This window comes from Myotis brandtii, unplaced genomic scaffold (assembly GCF_000412655.1).
Source record: "Myotis brandtii unplaced genomic scaffold, ASM41265v1 scaffold455, whole genome shotgun sequence".
NCBI lineage: Eukaryota > Metazoa > Chordata > Mammalia > Chiroptera > Vespertilionidae > Myotis > Myotis brandtii.
The window spans coordinates 2684274-2703877 of NW_005367384.1; the positions used below are offsets into that span (position 1 = coordinate 2684274).

At 37.3% G+C, this 19604-nt stretch overlaps 1 protein-coding gene across 3 annotated transcripts in view; it reads left to right on the forward strand.

The window, feature by feature from the left end:
* The window catches only part of AGK (acylglycerol kinase), a 78068-nt gene that overhangs the window by 30881 nt on the left and 27583 nt on the right, over positions 1–19604 (forward strand). For all 3 annotated transcript variants that reach the window (XM_014546740.1, XM_005875019.2, XM_005875018.2), the window contains exons 3-7: positions 1083–1122; positions 3876–3955; positions 11141–11216; positions 17090–17182; positions 19229–19261. In XM_014546740.1, the coding sequence (XP_014402226.1) occupies positions 1083–1122; positions 3876–3955; positions 11141–11216; positions 17090–17182; positions 19229–19261 (322 nt within the window). The remainder of the gene's footprint in view (positions 1–1082; positions 1123–3875; positions 3956–11140; positions 11217–17089; positions 17183–19228; positions 19262–19604) is intronic.

Here is a 19604-nt window from a genome sequence, read left to right on the forward strand (position 1 = left end):
CTGGGGATTACGATGGATGTTTTAGGGAGCATTAATCTGCCTGCCTTATACTGAAATAATTAACAGTGTTTCATTCAGAGAAAGTATTTTTTCAGACATGGTCATAATTTGTTATAAGGTCTTTACTGCAACCTTTTTGATGTAGGGATGATGCTCCAACCAGCTGAGCCACCAGTGCAGCAGTCAGCCATTTAAAGTGCTCTTATGATATAAATAATAAGCACATTTTAGAGAACGTATTTTGATAGAATTTTTTTTTTATTTTTGCAAGCCAAAATTTTGCCTCATGCCACAATTTTCCATTTATGATAAGTGAATGTTGGACAGTGTTATAAAAAAAAAAGAGTTAGATAAAACAGTAGCAGAAGCAACTAAACATCAAATTTATTTCTGGTGAATAACCTAAGGATTTCCACTGGGTAAGAAAATGCAGGGTAGGTGCAGTACTTTTCTATGGCTGCCCTAACAAATTATCACAAAGTTAGTCATTTAACACAGCACAGTCTATTATCTTACATTTCTGTGGGTTAGAATCCAACACAGGTCTCACTGGGCTCCAGTCAAGGTGTCCACAAGAGCTGCGCTCCTTCTGGAGGCTCTAGGGAGGAACCCATTTCCTTGTCCTTCCAGCTTCTAGGTGGTGTCCACATCCCTGACTTCTGTCTTCAAAACCAGCAAGGTTGCCTCTCTGAACGTTGTCCCATAATCGGATTTGCCGTTCATCACAGCCAGCAAAATTTCCCTGTGATTAACTGAGGCACACCTTCACAGTCCATAATAGCCTCTCCAGCTCCACCCCTAAATTAATCACATCTGTAAGGTAACGTCCTCTCTGGTTCTGGGGATTACGATGGATGTTTCAGGGAGCATTAATCTGCCTGTTTTATACTGAAATAATTAACACAGTTTCAGAGAAAGTATTTTTCAGACATGGTCATAATTTGTTATAAGGTCTTTAAGAAACTTTCACTTGGGTATTTTGTAGGGAAGGTTGTACATATTTTTAAAAAACCACAAGTTTTGTTTGGATTTTGGCCTACTTATTAAAGCTAACGCTCACTATATTTTGTTTGCTTTGATAGTGATAACCTGCTAAGGAGAGCAGCCTGTCAAGAAGCTCAGGTAATGCCATTTGCTGTGGAACAGTGAGAACCACCTTGTCTCTGTTGTGCAGAAAACTCGAGCTATTCCAGGGCACTGTGCAGTGCCTTGCATCTGGGAGGTCTGGCTGTTTTTTCCCACTGTCAGGGGATGAATCAGGCTAAGAGCCAACTCTGAATAGAACCAGAGGAAATTGACCATCTGGTGAAGAGCAGTTCTAACACCCACCTCTTTAGATTTGTTTACTTCTGGATTAGTCCTGAGAGCACATGGGAATTAGTTCCCATCTGTAGTTGTCCTTGAGGATGGGACATCCTGAATCATCCCTGATCCGAATAACCCCCAAAGGTATCAGTTCAGAACAGGTGTTACCTCTTCAAGTCAAAACTTGTTATAATTGTTGGTTCATATTTTAAAGCCTTTCTCTTTTAGCCCAACTGACTCATACCATATGCATTGTTATCCAGCCCATAGAGAGTGACTTAAATATTCATGCATCTCGCTGTATTAGTTGCAGTTGACTTGTGAATCCTTTTAAGTTAAAGACCATATTTTTGGTCTTCCCTTTCCTCCAAATTTGTACATTCTACCTTGCAGGTGAATTTCCATGACTGAGTTGCCCTTTTGTTATATGACATTTAAGTTTATGATGTCAGAAATACCAAAAAAAGAAACAGGAATTCAAAAAGGTATGATGCTTATAGTAGGAGACGTGGGTGGTGAGCGTACTGATTGTTCCTGAAATGTTTTCATGGATGACAGCGACAGTGACAATAGGTACTATTGGTAAACTCCTCTCTTGAGTGGTTATCTAATTGTTCTAAATCTGTATTTCCAGAATTTTATTACTTCTTTGCTTGTTTTATCTCATATGACTCTAGTTATTTTGGAAATCAAACTTTATATTCAAGTTGAGGTGGTCCCCACCCCAAGCTAATTTGCCATTAGCAACTGGAAAGTTCCTTGGGACGGGGAACCTTTTTTTCTAAGAAAAGAATGGTCGTAGGGTCCTCCCCTTCTTAAGAAAGATGCCTCCACCTCTGTCCTGAATTTCATCTCCTCTTACTTTTTCAGAGACTCTGTTCCTTGAGTTGTTTCCCCCTTCTTATATTTTACCTCTTCCCACTGTTCTAATTCTCCACTTCCCAGGACACGTTTAGCTCCTCTCTCTGATGTAAGTGAATTCATTCTTATAGCCTAGTTACTTTAGGCTATAAGTTATTTTAGTTACTTTTCCTGTTTATGCCCTTCCCTTCACAGTCTAAATTCTTGAAAAAATATGATTCTTTTTTATTTCATGAAAACTTAAGCTCACTGTAGTCTTACATAAACTCATTTACCAGCTGTAAACTTGAGACTTGAGTTGCAAGAGACTAGAAACCAGGACAAGGAGGAATAATCTGGAACTATAGATCTGGAGTCAGGTTGGAATAGGAACCTGGTTCATTATATTCTTTCTGGCCACATTGCAGAAATAATATGGATAGAACAAGAACAAATTATAATATTTGGAGATTTGGCAGCAAAATGTTAAGGTCTAATTCAGTAAGAGTGAAAACAGAGTAGAAATTATAATGTACCAGAATTTTTTTTTAACAAAGAAACAGTATGTCTTTCTGAAGTATTCAGAAAAAGTTTTTTTGTTTTTTTTAAAAGCAGGAAATAGACAATGGTGAGAAAGGATCTCCAGTGGACTCTCAGGGTGGAGGTGGAGTTAGAGGCAGCTATTTAGTAAAAACCTCATTAACTTTCATTTTTTCCTGTATTTACTTTGTACTTCCATAGTTGAATTCTGCCTTCTTGGCCCAGACCTGCTCCCCACCATCTAAGACTTGGAATTTCGCCCTTTGTGGTGCTTTCTTCCTCCCATTCTTTTTGTTGATCTTGTCTAACCCAGACGCAATAGCAGTAGCTCCCTCTAGTCCCCAGGCCTAGACCTCTGCTTCTTCATTCTGCCTTGTCCTCGATCTGCTCTTTAGAGTTGATAAAGTAGGAAAAGTTTGGGTTTTGTTGTTAGATAGATGTAAATTCTAGGCTGCAATTTATTAACAATGTGACTTTGAGTTAATTTTTCTGAATCTTGTTTTTCTAATTTATAAAAAAGGGAATATTTAAGACCTCTGAGATTTCTGAGAACTAAGAATAATGTGTGAAAGTGGCAAATACGAGGTGCTAAGTAAACATTAATTACATTTCTTTCCCTGTGACAGGGGATGCTATTTAGTTATCATACAGGGTAGCAAAGAAGAGAATGCAGATAGCATATTAGGGTTATTTGATATATATATATATATATACACACACACACACACACACACACACACATATAAAATCTATAAAGATATGAAGATTAATAGATTAATAACACAAAGATTCTTCATGAATAAGCTTTAGTAATAAGTTGAAGTAGAAAAAGATTATACTCTGAAATCTAAAGACAAGTGGATTAAAATTCCCTTCTGACAGACTGATGTCTTACTCATCTTGGGTTTATAATAAACATAGCCATATCATATGGAGAAAAGAAAAGTTACTTCTAGTAGGTAAAGTAGGGTTTGTTTACTATAATATACAATTCAGCTTATTAAATAATGGCACACTTTTGTGCTGTTGTTTATGGTGTTTTTGTGAATATGAAATCATGAGAACATTTTTTTCTGCTGGAGTAGATATTACATCTTCTGGGAGTAAATTCTTTTGGAACAAAATAATATATGTGATCACTAACTGAATAAAAGGACATTGACTTACAACTTGTCTTTTTTCCTTTTTAGGTGTTTGGCAATCAGCTCATTCCTCCCAATGCACACGTGAAGAAGGCAACCGTCTTTCTCAACCCTGCAGCCTGCAAGGGGTGGGTGGCTTGTTACCTATTCAGGCTTCATAAAGTGAAAAAGTCAGACTATCAGGCAGCTAGTTGGATTGTTTGGGGTTGGAAGGACTAGGTTCAATACTCTTCTAGCGATAACAGATTTATTTGTAATGGAGAAATAATGGTTAATGGGGTACAACTGTAAAACTAACTGATGCTTAGCAAACTTGTCTAATCGAAGTTCACTAATCATTCCAGAATTAACACTCGCAAATAAGTCTTCTCTGCTTGACAGTAGCCCCTTGGGAAGACTCCTGCTGCTGTGATGTAAATTATTAGACCTTCTCTGTTACGAGATGTTCAGAGATGGCCCAAGGCTCTGTGGGCTTGCAAGGTCAAAAACACTCTTTCTGTGATCCCTGAGCCAGGTCTTGGAGGTCAGTAGAGGGAGAACACTCAGTCTTCTTGACTGAGGACATGTCCATGGGACAGGGGTCTGGAGACAGGAGTAACTAATCATGTCTCTTGCTATGTATGTCACAGGATAGTCAGTGAACTGGTCTGGCTGGCCTGGAAAGGTCGTGTGAGGGAATTGTGGCAATTAAGGTGTGAAGAATACTTAGATAATACTTGGATAATAATTGTGTCCATGTTCATTTATTCTAACAAATGTCCCACACTGGTTGTTGAAAGTGGGGTAGGCTGTGTGTGTAAGGGGGCAAGGAATTTGAGGGAACTCTTTGTACTTTTTTTTAAAAAATTAAAAAAATTTTTGGTAACATTGGATAATAACATGTTTCAGGCATGCAGTTCTGTAATACATCATCTGTATATTGCATTATGTGCTCACCACCCAAAGTCTAGTCTTCTTCTATCACCATGTATTTGACCTCCTTTACCCTTTTCATCCTCCCCCTCTTTCCTTCCTCTCTGTTATCTGTCAATGAGTTTATTTTTGTTTGTTTGTTGCTTTCTATTTTATATCCCACACTAGAGGCTCAGTGCACAAATTTGTGCACCAGTGGGGTCCCTCGGCCTGGCCTACGAGATTGGGCCAAAACCGGCTCTCCGACATCCCCCGAGAGGTCCCGGATTGCGAGAGGGCTCAGGCCAGGCTGAGGGACCAGACTGGTGCATGATAGGGGCAGGGAGGGACGTGGGAGGTTGGCCAGCCAGAGAGGGACCGCTCCAGGGTGTGTCCGGCCTGTCTCGCTCAGTCCTGATCAGCCGGACCCCAGCAGCAAGCTAACCTACCAGTCGGAGCGTCTGCCCCCTAGTGGTCAGTACATGTCATAGTGAGCTGTTGAGTGGCCTTAGCATATCATTAGCATATTATGCTTTGATAGGTTGAATGGATGACCGGACACTTAGCATATTAGGTTTTTATTATATAGAATATGAGTGAAATCATATGGTTCTTATCCTTTAGCATCTGACTTATTTCACTTAGCACGATACTCTTAGGATCTATGTTGTCGAAATGGCAATATTTCATCTTTTTTATGTCTGAGTAGTATTCCATTGTGTATATGTACCACATCTTCTTTATTCAGTCATCTGTCGTGAGGTTGTTTCCATATCTTGCTATTAAGAATAATGCTGCAGTGAACATATGCGTACATATATCTGTACGAATAAATGTTTTCACATTTTTCAGGAAGGTACCCAAAGAGGGATTGCTGGGTCATATGGTAGCTCTGTTGTTAATTTTTGAGGGACCTCTATACTGTTTTCCATGGTGGCTGTATACATTTATATTCCCACCAGCAATGTCTGAGGATTCTTTCTTGTCCACATCCTCTCCAACATTTATTTCTTTGTCTTATTGATGATAACCCTTCGAGTAGGTGTGAACTGGTATCTCATTGTGTTTTGATTTACATTTCACTTATAGCTAATGAAGTTGAGCATTTTCTTATGTATCTGTTGGCCATCTGTATGTCTTCTTAGGAAAATGTCTATTCAGGTCTTCTGCCTTTTTTAAAATTGGATTTTTTGTTGTTAATTATATGAGTTCTTTTTATATTTTGAATATTAATATTAGCCCCTTATCGGAGGTATCATTTGCAAATACCTTTTCCCTTTCAGTTGGTTGCCTTTTTTGTTTTGTTGATGGTGTTTCTTTTGCTGTGCAGAAGCGCTTTTTTAAAAATTATATTTTTATTAATTTCAGAGAGGAAGGAAGAGGGAGAGAGAGATAGAAACATCAATGATGAGAGAGAATCATTGATTGGCTGCCTCCTGCACGTTCCCTACCAGCGGTCGAGTCCGCAGCCTGGGCATGTGCCCTTGACTGGAATCGAACCTGGGACCCTTTAGTCCGCAGGTCGATGCTCTATCCATTAAGCTAAACCAGCTAGGGCTGTGCAAAGGCTTTTTAGTTTGATATAGTCTCATTCATTTATTTTTGGTTTTACTTCTCGTGCCTTTGGTGTCAAGTTCACAAAAACCCCTCTGAGAACACGGTCCATAAGTTTAGTCCCTATGCTTTCTTCTACATATTTTGTTTCAGGTGTTATGTTTAAGTCTTTAACCCATTTTGAGTTAATTTTTCTGTATGGTATCTGATAGCAGTGTCTGGTTTTATTATTTTGCATGTGGCTTTCCAATTCTTCCAACACCATTTATTGAAGAGGCTTTCCTTTCTCCATTGTATGTTTTTGGCTCCTTTGTTGAAAATTAATTGTCCATATATGTGTGGGCTTGTTTCTGGGCTCTCAGTTCTGTTCCATTGGTCTGTATGCCTATTTTTTTTTTATTTTTTATTTTTGCTAACACCATACTGTTTTGATTATTGTAGCTTTCTAGTATAATTTTATATCAGGGAGCATGATACCTCCCACTTTGTTCTTTTTAAAGATTTCTTTGGCTATTTGGGGTCTTTGTGGTTCCATATAAATTTTAGGATTAGTTGTTCTAATTCTGAGAAGAATGCCATTGGTATTTTAATAGGGATTGAATTGAATCTGTATATTACTTTAGGTAGTAAGGATAGTTTAACAATATTAATCCTCTCAATTTATGAGCAAGGTATATCCTTCCATTTATTTGTATCTTGTTTAATTTCTTTTTCCAGCTTCTTTTAGTTTTTGGTATACTGGTCTTTCACCTCTTTGGTTAAATTTAGTCCTAGGTATTTTATACTTTTTAATGCAATTGTGGATGGGATTGATTTCTTATTTTTTCTTATTCATTATTGGTGTACAGAAATGCAATAGATTTCAATATATTGATTTTGTGTCCTACAACTTTACTAAAGCTATTTATTAGTTCTAACAGTTTTTGGGTGCAGTCTTTCAACTTTTCTATATGTAGTATATTGTCATTTGCAAATGATGAGAGTTTTACTTTCCATTTTGTATGCCTTTAATTTCTTTGTCTTGTCTGATTGCTGCGGCTTGGACTTCAGTGCTATGCTGAATAGAAGTGGTGAGAGTGGGCATCCTTGTTTTATTCCTGATCTTAGAGGAAAGGCTTTCAGCTTCTGAAATAAGCTTCTCTAGTAATTTCTTGGGACGGAGTGCGGCTTCACAAGTGTGAGGACAAGTCATGCCTTCTTTTAAGTCAGTAGCTTAAGATATTTACCTACAGATTGTTTAAATTGGCTCTATTGCTCTGCCTAATTGAGCCCTATTTGCCTGACATCGTTAAAGCCACTTCCTTCCCCATAAACACACCAGTCATAATGCCTATTGATCATTCTTGTTTAACAACATTACTAAACAATACCAACAATTGAACAGGTCCTAACACAACACAACAATAACTGAGTGGTCAGTGGTGGTCTGTGTCAGAATGCCACAGAACTCGGTGGGCTTCATAGTTAGAAGGATCAGATCTGAAGACTCTTTTCTGCTGTGTGATACTGTGGGAGCTACTTAATTTAAATGCTCAGTTTACTCATTTGTAAAATGGGAGAATAGCCATCCCATATAAAATTACCATATATATAGGTGCCTTTAGATTAAATGAAATGATGCCTTTGAAGTGTTTGGCTTATTTCCATTTCACAGTAAGCATGGATAAAAGGAATATAAGCTGCTGCTGCTGTTATTTACCTGCAGGCTGGGTTCACAACATTCTCTACTTTGCTCTCCCACCCTTCCCGAAAGTCCTTGCACCTTTCCTGCTGCCTCCTTGAACTACTCTAGGTCCTATTCCCTTAGAAACCTAGTAAGTTAGCAACTTGCTAATTCTGATGAAGGAAAATATATGGCAATATATTTTTGAGGTATAATCAGTTATTTTGAGTTTCTGCTTCTAAGAGATACGTACATTTTTTAAAAATTAAAACTATTTTTAGGTCCGTTTACATTTTTACATATAAATGTGTTTGCATTTTTTAAAGGTAGATTATTGTTTTAAAAATGTAACATCTTTCTCTAAGGATGAGGCTAAGGAAAGGCTTTCTCTCTTAAAGTCACTGTCCCTTTAGCAGGCGAATCCCTGCACAGCCTAGGAAGCAGCCACTCTGGAACTCTCCAGCATCTCTTTAAAGCTTTCACCAAAATTGCACTCTTTTTGTCATCTTGACTCTGCTCTGACACATAATTAATAACTTATTGTGTAGCTATTTCATCATGTAGTACTGGTTTAAAAGTATGTAAGAGCTTTAAGAAATAAGATGACTGTGTGTTTAGCATTAATAAATAATACATTAAGGAGTAATTCTTTTTTTTTGTGCATGTGTGAACTTGGAAATTGCTACAAGTATATAAAGTTTTTATTTCCGGTGCTATCTCACCCTTTATATAATAATGCATTTCTTACTGGTAGCACCTGTTTTTCAACCTTTTATATAGAACGTTAGAAGGGGAAAAAATGTCTTCACTTTTATTTCAGAAATTTTCTGTACCCATAGCATCACATAAAAGCGTGAATAAAGTCCAAATGTTCCAGTCTTACTTCTTAAGCCAACATAAAGGAGTTTACAGATTTTCTGTAATGATGAATATAGCAGATTGAGACTTCTCCAGAGTCTTGCTTCTCAGAGTTAGATCCAGTCCACTTCCAGCAGATCTTTTCTCATCACTCTAGTAATGAAAGCACCCCAGGAAGGAGAAATATTTGCATTATCACTGCCTCAGCCATTATTGTCCGGTTAAGGCCCAGAAATGGTGAGCTGGGAAGGAGAAACTTCCATTTAGTTTTTCATGTTCATTCTATTAAGCATTCAGAGCAGCAGTAAAGATAGGGGACATTTGTTTAATTTGCTTTTTACCTGCTCAGTTAGGCCCTTGGTTTGAGATATTCTCTTGAATGGTTCTTGTGAACATGTATCCAAGCTTCTCAATTTCCATTTAATTCATAATAGGAAAGGTTTTGTGTTCTGTCTCATTGGTGGTTATTCTCTTTAGTGTAGAGGATGTTGAGTTTGGTCTATACGTGTTCCTCACTGGCTACCTCTGCATCTCTTTCTAGTATAAAACGTAGTCTAGAAAGTCAAAGCATGCATCACTGGTTTAAAAAAAATTTTTTTTGAAAGAGAGCTGAGTAATGTGGATGTAAAAGTTAGATGTTTGGCTAGTTGAATTTTTTAAAATTTTTATTGATTTCAGAGAGGAAGGAAGAGGGAGAGAGAGAGATAGAAACATCCACGATGAGAGAGAATCATGGATCGGCTGCTTCCTGCAAGTCCCCCACTGGGGATCGAGCCTACAACCGGGCATGTGCCCTTGACCGGAATCAAACCTGAGACCTTTCGGTCCCCAGGCCAACACTCTATCCACTCTGCCAAACTGGCTAGGGCTAGTTGACTGTTTTGAAAGTACTAATAAGTTGACCTGTCTTTTACCCAAACATTTCTCCAGGGATTTTATTCAACTTTGAGACTATGCAATTGGGGACTTTTCTGCAACTTCTACATCCTTTGATTCCTAGGCGTTTTCGAATCCTGACATGACTTGGACAAGAGTCACTATTGGAATGATGTGTATGAGACTTTTAAAATACACAAACTCTTCTAAGTGCTTTGTAACTGTTGCTCTTGTTAAAGACATCACAATCATGTCATTTCCTTTTCCTCAGAATTTACAGGCCTGCATTTTTGGGATGGGTTTATTCATTCATTTGTTTATTAACTCATTAGATACTTATTAAATATGTTCTACCTGTGCCAGACATACTCCTGGAGGCTAGGGAATTCGGGGACGCATAAGATTTGGTGTCTGTTTTTGCAAGGCTTCAAGCCTAGTCCTGAAGATTGTCTTGCAATTCACTAGTCGTCATTTGCTATGAAAGTTCCCAAGACAGGTGTGTACATAGTGCTGGTTAACACACAGAAGGGCATGATGGTGCCTGGAAGTTTGGGGCAAGCTGCTGATTATCCTGTAGTTAGACAATTTCTAACTTTCTCTGTCCCAGCAGAAATTTGGTCCTCGTGGAAAAACATTTTGCTCTTTCTCCAGGAATTTTACTGCAGTTTAAGACTTAAGAAATGGATATAGTATTTGGAATTGTTACAAATGATGTGCTTCTTCCCCAAAGGTTATGTCCACTGGGTTAGAATTAAGCAATATTCTGTTTGGTTCACTCTGTTCCCTTGGGGCATATGAAAAATGTTACAGTAAATACATTCTCTTCCTTCTACCACTGGAATATTAATAAGCTCCTTGAGGACTTAATACATTATACTTAAGTTACAAGTATTTTTGTCTGCTTTTTCATGTGGTCTCTCCAGCTCCTACACCTGTCTAGCACATAGTAGGTACTCAATACATACTTGTTGAATGAATCAAACATTGCTTCCTTAGTGGAGCCATATCCCGTGTACATTCTTCTCTGGAGCAAGGGTAGGGAACCTTTTTTTCTGCCAAGGGCCATTTGGATATTTATAACATCATTTGTGGGCCATACAAAATTATCAACTTAAAAATTAGCGTATTATAGTTGGTCAAACATTTAATTAACTCACCTCTAATGCCTTGGCAGAGCCAGACCAAATGGCTCGTGGGCCAGACATTTACCACCCCTGCTCTAGAGGAACGACCATAAACTGAGGCATCCTAAATGGATAAGATCTTATTGTATTAGAGAAACAGTAAACTCCTGAGGCCCCTGAGTGAGAGACTATGTTTCTATCCGTAGAAACTCATTTCTCATTGTTATTTGAACAGTGTTTCTTCCCTAGTCTATTTCTTGTTCTACATAAGAGAAGGTGGTTGGGCTTCCTGTTCGTCCTCTTGAGAACTCATGATAAAATTTTTGTATTTTTTCCTTTGTCTACAGCAAAGCAAGGACTCTGTTTGAAAAAAATGCTGCCCCAATTTTGCACTTATCTGGCATGGATGTGACTGTCGTTAAGGTGAGACTGCTCCAGAGTGTCGACTTGATCCCAGCTCCTACTCCTTGTAACATAGCCTCTTCTCCTGACTTGTTTGCAGAAATCACTTACCACTTACGACAAGAGCAGAGCAATCAATGTTGTGTACTTGTTCTGATAATTAAGGCAATTTTGTTTTTATAAAGCATTGTCAGCTTTTCATCTTCAGAAAAGGATTAGATGGAGGCATAAGCTTGATTTCCTTTCATGTGAAGATAGGACGTGGAATTATTGTCTCTTAGAAGATGAAAATAGCGTGTTTTTTCCAAAAAACAAAAAAACCCCTGCAAATCTGAGTAATTAATTTAATTTTTTGCTAGTTCCATAGACAGGTAAACATTTTTTCTCTGATGAGGTATTATCTCTGGGGAAGAATTTTAAATGGTAAAGCTTCAGAATTTGCAAGATTTAGGTAAGAAAAACAGGTGACAAAAATAAGTTTGAGGGAATTGTGTTGTCTCAGAAGATGCTTAAAGACTCCACTTTTGTTGACTTTTTAAAGTGATATGTGTGTGGTGTGTATAAGGAGTGCATTTTTGATGAAAATCACTGTTACCATATTGCTAAGTCTATGAATAACCTATTTTTAACATTACACACTTTCATTAAATAACAACGTAAAAGGTCAGTTAGTCCAATTTGCCATTTCGTGGTGAACTCTCTTCTCTAGCTTATCTGAGACTAAGTTGTCAGCCTCCATGATGGAGGAACAGGGTTGGGGGGAAAAAACTAACATTTATTTAAGTATCTGTAGTACATACTCTGTGTATTAGAGATCATAGAATGTTTACTTGACACTAGTACTACTTGTTCCTGGAATGTTTGGTTGAACTCACAAGTAAAACTATCTGGACCTGGAGCTTTCTTTGGGGATTTATTTATCTATATTAAATTTATTTAATGGCTCTAGAAGAACTCAAGTTCTGTTTCTTGAATTAATTTTGGAAAGGTAAGTTTTTCAAGGAATTTGTTCACTTCATCAGTGTTTTCAAATTAATTGGAATTGAGTTGTTCATAATATCTGAAAGCAATAAAAATATATCTTAATAGAACAAAAACTTCTATATATAATATCTATAATATCCTCTTTTTAACTTTTAGATTTCTGTAACATCTATACTATCTCATTTTCATGCTTAATATAATTTATTTGTCCCCTCTTTTTTTTCTTTCTCTCAATAGTTTTGTGAGAGGTGTGTCAGTTTAATCCTTGCCAAGAACCATCTTTTGGCTTGTTGATCCTCTCATTTGTTTCATTAATATCTAATTTATCTTTATTGTTTCCTTCATTCTACTTTCTTTGGATTTTTTTTTCTGCTGTCCTTTTTTGACATTTTAATGTGGATGTTTATTTTTATTAATTTTACCCTTCTGTCCTGCTATATACATTGAAAGCTATAAATGTACTCTAATTCAGCTGCATCCTAGAAGTTTTTGTTCTATTAAAACATATTTTTATTGCTTTCAGAGAAGAAGGGAGAGGGAGAGAGAAATAGAAACATCAATGATGAGAGAGAATCATTGCTCGGCTGTCTCCTGCATACCTCACTCTGGGGATTGAACCTGAAACCCAGGCATGTGCCCTGACTGGAAATCGAACTGTGACCTCCTAAGCTACGCTGACTGGGATGCATCCTAGAAGTTTCATTGCTAAGTATTTTCTGATTTTCATCATGATTTTTGTTTGACCTATGAATTAGGAAGGCATGTTTTTAAATTTCCAAATTTAAAGTTTTTCCAAATCCTTTTGCTAATGATTTCTGATTTTATTGGTGTTTTTGTCAAAGAGTGTAGTCTATAAATTCCAGTATTTTAAAATTTGTTGAGACTTGTTTTGTGGCCTAGCATATCGTTTGTTTTCATAAATGTCTCATGTATGCCTAAAAAGAATTTATATCAGTTACTGGAGAGCATATTCTGTATATGTGTCCATTAAGTCAAATCTATTGTGTGCCTCAAATCTATGCCCTTGCTGATTTTTTCTTCTGTTTAGCTATAGGTTTTTCAGAGAGAGAGGTATTAGAAATCTCCCATTATAATTGTGGATTTGTCTATTTCATGACATGGTTTTGTCAATTTTTGCTTTTTGTATTTTGAGACTATTAGTACACGCACTCAAGTTTCAGATTATTTTATTTTCCTTGCATTTTGATCCTATCACAGAGTGACTCTCTTTGGCACTAATCCTGTTTTTTGCCATAGTCTGTCTTACCTATTATTAGTAGTAATTGTACTAGCTTACTTTGGCTAGTTTTTGCCTGGCATAATTTTTACATCTCTTTACTTTCAGCCTTTTGTATCCTTATGTTTTAGATGCACCATTTGTAAAGGTGCAAAACAGGATATTTCAAAAATCAATTTTTTTGGCTTTGACTAGGCCACTTAATCCATTAACAATTATTATAATTGTTGATTTATTTAGATTTATTTCTATAGTAGTTATCTATTGCTATATAACAAACTGCCTGGACAACTATTTTTCTGCTTATGAGTCTTGGTCAGCAGTCTGTGTTCAGAGCTATTCTTTTGCTGGTCTAGCCTGGGCTCCTTACTGGCCTGTCTTTTCATGGCTTGATAGCTCATTTCTTTTTATCACTGAATAATATTCCATTGTATGGATGTACAACAGTTTGTTTATCCATTCACTTACTGAATGGTTGCTTCCAATTTTGGCAATTATGCATAAAGCTGCTATAAACATTCATGTGCAAGTTTCTCTGTGGACATGTTTTCTGCTCACTGGGGTAAATAACCTAACAGGGCATTTGCGGGATTGTATGGTAAGAGTGTGCTTAGCTTTGTAAGAAACTGCTGGGGAGCATTTAGGGTCTTGCTTCCCAGCATGTCATCAGTTTGACTCAAAAAAGTCATAAAAATTCCCCCCTCAAAAGAAAAAGAAATTGCCAAACTGCCTTTTCAAAGTGGCTGTACCATTTTGCATTCCCACCAGCAATGAATGAAATTTCCTATAGTTGTGTTGTCAGTGTTTTGGGTTGTAGCCATTCTAATGGGAATGTATGTTCAAGGGAGGGCAAAAGTGGGTTACATACAATATTGACCATATTTTCATCAGTATATTTTCCATCTGTACATCTTCTTTGGTGTGATGTTTGTTCAGATCTTTGCTCTTGTTTTTTGTTTGTTTTCTTACTGTTGATTTCTAGAGTTCTTTGTATATTGTGAATACACGTCATCAGATATGTGTTTTGCAAATATTTTCTCTTATACAGTCTTGTAAAGCTGTTTTGTAATTGTCTTAACAGTGTTTTTCCCAGAGCAGAAGTTGTTAATTTTAAAAAAGTCCAACTTGTCTGTTTTTCTCCCATAGATCTTGCTTTTTGTTGATTTATCTAAAAACTCATTGCCAAACCCAGGATCATCTAGATCAGTGGTTCTCAACCTTCCTAATGCCTCGACCCTTTAATACAGTTCCTCATGTTGTGGTGACCCCCAACCATAAAATTATTTTCGTTGCTACTTCATAACTGTAATTTTGCTACTGTTATGAATCATAATGTAAATATCTGATATGCAGGATGTATTTTCATTGTTACAAATTGAACATAATTAAAGCATAGTGATTAATCACAAAAACAATATGTACTTATATATGTGTTTTCCGATGGTCTTAAGCGACCCCTGTGAAAGGGTCGTTCGACCCCCAAAGGGGTTGTGGCCCACAGGTTGAGGACCGCTGATCTAGATCCTCTCCTGTGCAATTTTCTAGAAGTTGTATAGTTTTCTTTTATTTTACATTTAAGTTTACAACCCATTTTGAGTTAATTTTTAGGAAAAGTGTGAGGTTAATGTGTTGATTCATCTTTTTGCATCATTATGCCACTTTTTATCTTTCCTCTTTGGTGCATTTGGAATTTTCATCTTAAGATCAGAGCCCCAAATGTGTTATCCCTGTTCATGTAACCTTTTAAATTATGGTCTGTTAAATCTGTCAAGATCTTTTTGCACTTTGGCTCTTTCCTGCCTGTACTTTTTTTACAAATATTTATTGAGTGCCTACTATTAGGTAAGCCCTATCTGTCCTCAGAGAGCTTCCATTCAAAGTGTGAAAGGAAGGGATGCAGAAAAGAAACATACAAATAAACACATGATTTGTCCAATGATGATAAATGCCAAGGAGAAAAATCAAGCAGGGTAAAGAGACCAGGAGTAATAGGGATGTTAGTTTAGTGCAGAATACCAAGGAAGGCCCGTCTGATAAGATGACCTTTGAACAGAGACCTGAAGGGAATGAGTGAGTCATGCAGCTGCTCAAAGAGGGAAAGAATCCAGGCCGCGCAGACTTCACAGTCAAGGCGGGAGTGTGCTTGGGTGATTGAGGGGGAGTAAGGAGGCCATTGTTGTTGGAGTTGAATGAATCAGGAGAGACAGGGAGAGAGGGTGAGGTTGGACAAAGAAGGAGGGGCAAGATTATCAACTTTGTATTACTTTCGAATTCAGTAAATTATAATTTGCATCCATTGTTGATACAGTGTTGTATAGGAAGAGGCTGAAGGGAGAACCCTAAAGAGATGTCACTAAGACTCTACCTACACTTTGATGTTGCTTCTCTGAGCATCTCACTTTGAGCCTAGACAGTCAACTGGTACCTAATTTAATTGTATTCTAACATATTATTTCCATATTTTCCCACCTTGTCTCCAAGGATATTGTTAAATAGCTTGCCATGTGCCTTGCTGAAAACCAGTTATAATGTCTGTCTAGTTTCCCAGATCTATGGATCTAGTGACCTGTCAGAGATGAGCATGAGTCTGAAATGCGTCACTCTTAGCCAACCCATGCTCATTCCCAATGATCACCCATTTCATGGTGCTCACAAACCATCCTTTTAATTAGGATTGGCATATTTTTTAATGAAATATTTGAAAATATATAATTATAAAACCAGTCATTTCAATTTTTAGAATAAAAGTTGGACCATTCATCATAAAATTAATGGTGTTAGTTTAGGGACTTCCTTTTTCCTTTGTGTTAACTGACTTATTGGCTCAGGTGCTTTAGTCTCTCTGAAATCCAAATCTTTAATTTTTACCTATTAGTCTAGTATAGTGTCAGATGGAGGGAGTATTTCCTTATTTTAGTATTAGTTGCACTATGTCTATTAAAATTCAATGTTTGGTTTTAGAGGTGGTGGCTTAGATGGTCCATTAAGTCTGCGTATGTATCTGAGATAAATTATTATCAATAAAAATGGTGATGCCTAGGTGCGTCTTGGCTAATTTGAATCATACCTGTATTTTATGTACAATGTTCCTATGTACAATAATAACCCCCTTTGATTTAGTACAGTACCAGATATGAGTAGTTACTTTGCTAGTAGCTTTACAATGGCATTATGGGGAAGCTATGATTAGCCCCTCTCCTAACACACATACTTCCATTGATTAGGAAATTAAGATCTGAGAGTTTGAGGCTACTCAGCTAAAAAGTAGCAGAGTTGAGACTTAATCTAGGTCACTTGGGCACCCAAATCTGTGCTCTTTTCATCCCATTTGCTTCTCCTTCTTTGCACTTGCACTTCCTGCTTTCAGATAAAAGGCACTGGTAGATGATGTCATAGACTGCACTGGACTGGAAATGGGTTCTCTGATGAGCTTTCTGTTAACAGATAAATCAAGTAAGGAGCTGACTGGGTGGTTTCTGAGGTCCCTTCCAGTTCTAAAGGTATAAACTATAAAAACTGTACAGAGTTGCTTTGTTAGCTATTTAGTGTTTCATGTCTATCAATTATGTAGAATTTAAGAAAATACTCAATGTATTTAATAACCTGTATTTTTTAGCCTTTCACCAGTGGCCCTAGGATAATAAATTGACCCAAGGCTTCCTTTGTATTTCAGACAGATTATGAGGGCCAAGCCAAGAAACTGCTGGAAATGATGGAAAACACAGACGTGATCATTGTTGCCGGAGGAGATGGGACATTGCAGGAGGTATGGCCCTTTTCCTGTGTGAAACCATTTGGGTGAGGGAGACAGAAAGTTGATCTTAGAGCAGTGGCATTCAGTGGTTATAATTTAAGGAAATTATTTCTTTGTAATCCATTTGTGGGGATTGTTTCTGAAACAAGTATATCATTACTTTTTTTCTCATACACTGTTTTTTTTAGTCTGATAAAATTGAATAGAATAGGAAACAAAATGGTGGTGGATACGGTAAGCTTTTTATATTCTGAAGACTGTTATGGCAATCATAGTTTCAGTGATGAGGAAAGTTTCTTATAAAAGAAAGATTCCTTTAAAAGAGGCGTCTGTCCATTTTCACTTCATTTCTATCACATGTTTCATCTCCTGAGAGCACATTAGGAGGCAGAGGTCTCCATGTTCAGATGTATGCATCTGCCTTTGTTCTGAAGCTCCATATCCTTGGTGCTTACTTTGGTCCAATAAGGATAGGAAGTGTATTGTCCTGAACTGCTCTTCTTTTCTGAGCACTAGACCAGAACCTCCATTATATATTGGAAACTCCTCAAGAGCCTGGCACGGGCAGCCCTTCCACTCACCTTCCCATCCTGTGTACAATTCACATCTACACCTCTTCTCTCCTCCATTCGGTGGTTTCATCGGTGTTCAGGAATCAGGAGCTCACCGCAGACAGGGCACTGTCCTATGTGTTTGTTTTTTTAACTATGTTTTTATTGATTTTAGAGAAGAAGGGAGAGGGGGAGAGAGAGAAAAACATCGATGAGAGAAACATAGATCAGCTGCCTCCTGCATGCCTGCCACTGGGGATCAAGCCCACAACCCAGGCATGTGCCCTAATGGAATCAAATCCAAGACCTTTTGTTGCATGGGACAATACTCTCCCACTGAGCCACACCGGCCAGAGTTGTCCTATGTTTGACTCAACAATTATGTGAGCCTTAGTAAGCTTCTTTTTAAAAGGTTGTGCTAATGATCTTGTAATTGTTTTTATGGCTTTTTAATGAAGTGTGAAGAATACTGATAGCATGCCAACAAAGAATGAAGGAGACCTCCTGACAGCCCCATTTAATCCTAGAATGCAGTCAGGCAGGAGATGAAAGGAGAAGATGGGCATTAGCCTTTACTTTACAGAATCTTTTTAAGAAACACACCAAATTGTGCATTTGGTATGACCCAGTCATAAAAATATGCCCTAATAAAAAAGGAATATGAGGGCAATGTACCAAAATATAAATGACTGACTAATGATGGTTATTCTGCATAATGGGTTTATGAGGAAGTATTTTTTCTTAAGGTATTTTTCTGTTTTTACAAGACATATGTACTATAGTTTTAAAATGAAAAATAAATTATGTAAAAATTGAAATAAAAAGTATCTTTTCTTAGAGGGACTACTATCCCCCGTGTCTTTACCTTCATCAGTGAGAAACATTTGTGGAGAGCAGGCATCTCGGAGTGTAGCCACAGGTTGTGTTTCCTATATGTGCACTTCACTGTAACAGACTACGCTCTTGTATACAGTTGATGTGAGCACACATTTAGACCCATATTCTAGAACTAAAACATAATTTTTCTAATATTATATGGAGATTTTATAGCTATTTTAACTGAGTCTAGCCAGCATGGCTCAATGGTTGAGCATCAACCTATGAATTAGGAGGTCAGAATTTGATTCCTGGTCAGGGAACATACCTGGGTTGCAGGCTAGATCCCCAGTGTGGGCCGTGCAGGAGGCAGCCAATCAGTGATTCTCTGTCATCCTTGATGTTTCTGTCTCTCTCTTCCTCTCCCTTCCTCTCTGAAATCAATAAAAATATATTTAAAAAATTAATTATTGTATCTTAGTCTTGATTGTACTATGGGCCTTCGGTCAAGAATAACATTTAAGTTAGTTCTGATCCAATTAGAGAATACTGTGTGTTTCAATAGCCAATGCAGCTTTTGACATAGTTTCTAGGAAGAAAACTGGAAGAAGTTTGTAGTCCATGAAAATTGAATCCAGTTCTTTTATGATAAAGGAAATACATGTTCATAATTTTTCTGTAACATTTGTAGGTTGTTACTGGAGTTCTTCGAAGAGCAGATGAGGTGAGCTTTTAAGAAGAGTCATTGCATTTTACTTTTATGTTTCTGTTCTTTTTATATCTCTTTACTTCCTTCTTTTACCTTTTTCCCCATTTTGTATTTTAAGGCAGCACAAGTGTGGGTCCTTGGATTTTAGAAAGACACGTGGGGCTGCCTGTGTCCTCGGACACTTTTATTAGCCAGCGGCGGACTTACCTGCTTTGGGATCCAGAGTATCCAACAGCTTTCACCAGGAGTTGTTTAAAACATACAGCTTTTTATACAATCTTTTTCAGAGGATTCCTTTATAAATAAATATTTACATGGCGAAATCTAAAAAATGTTAAGTAAAAAAGGCAGGCTGCCA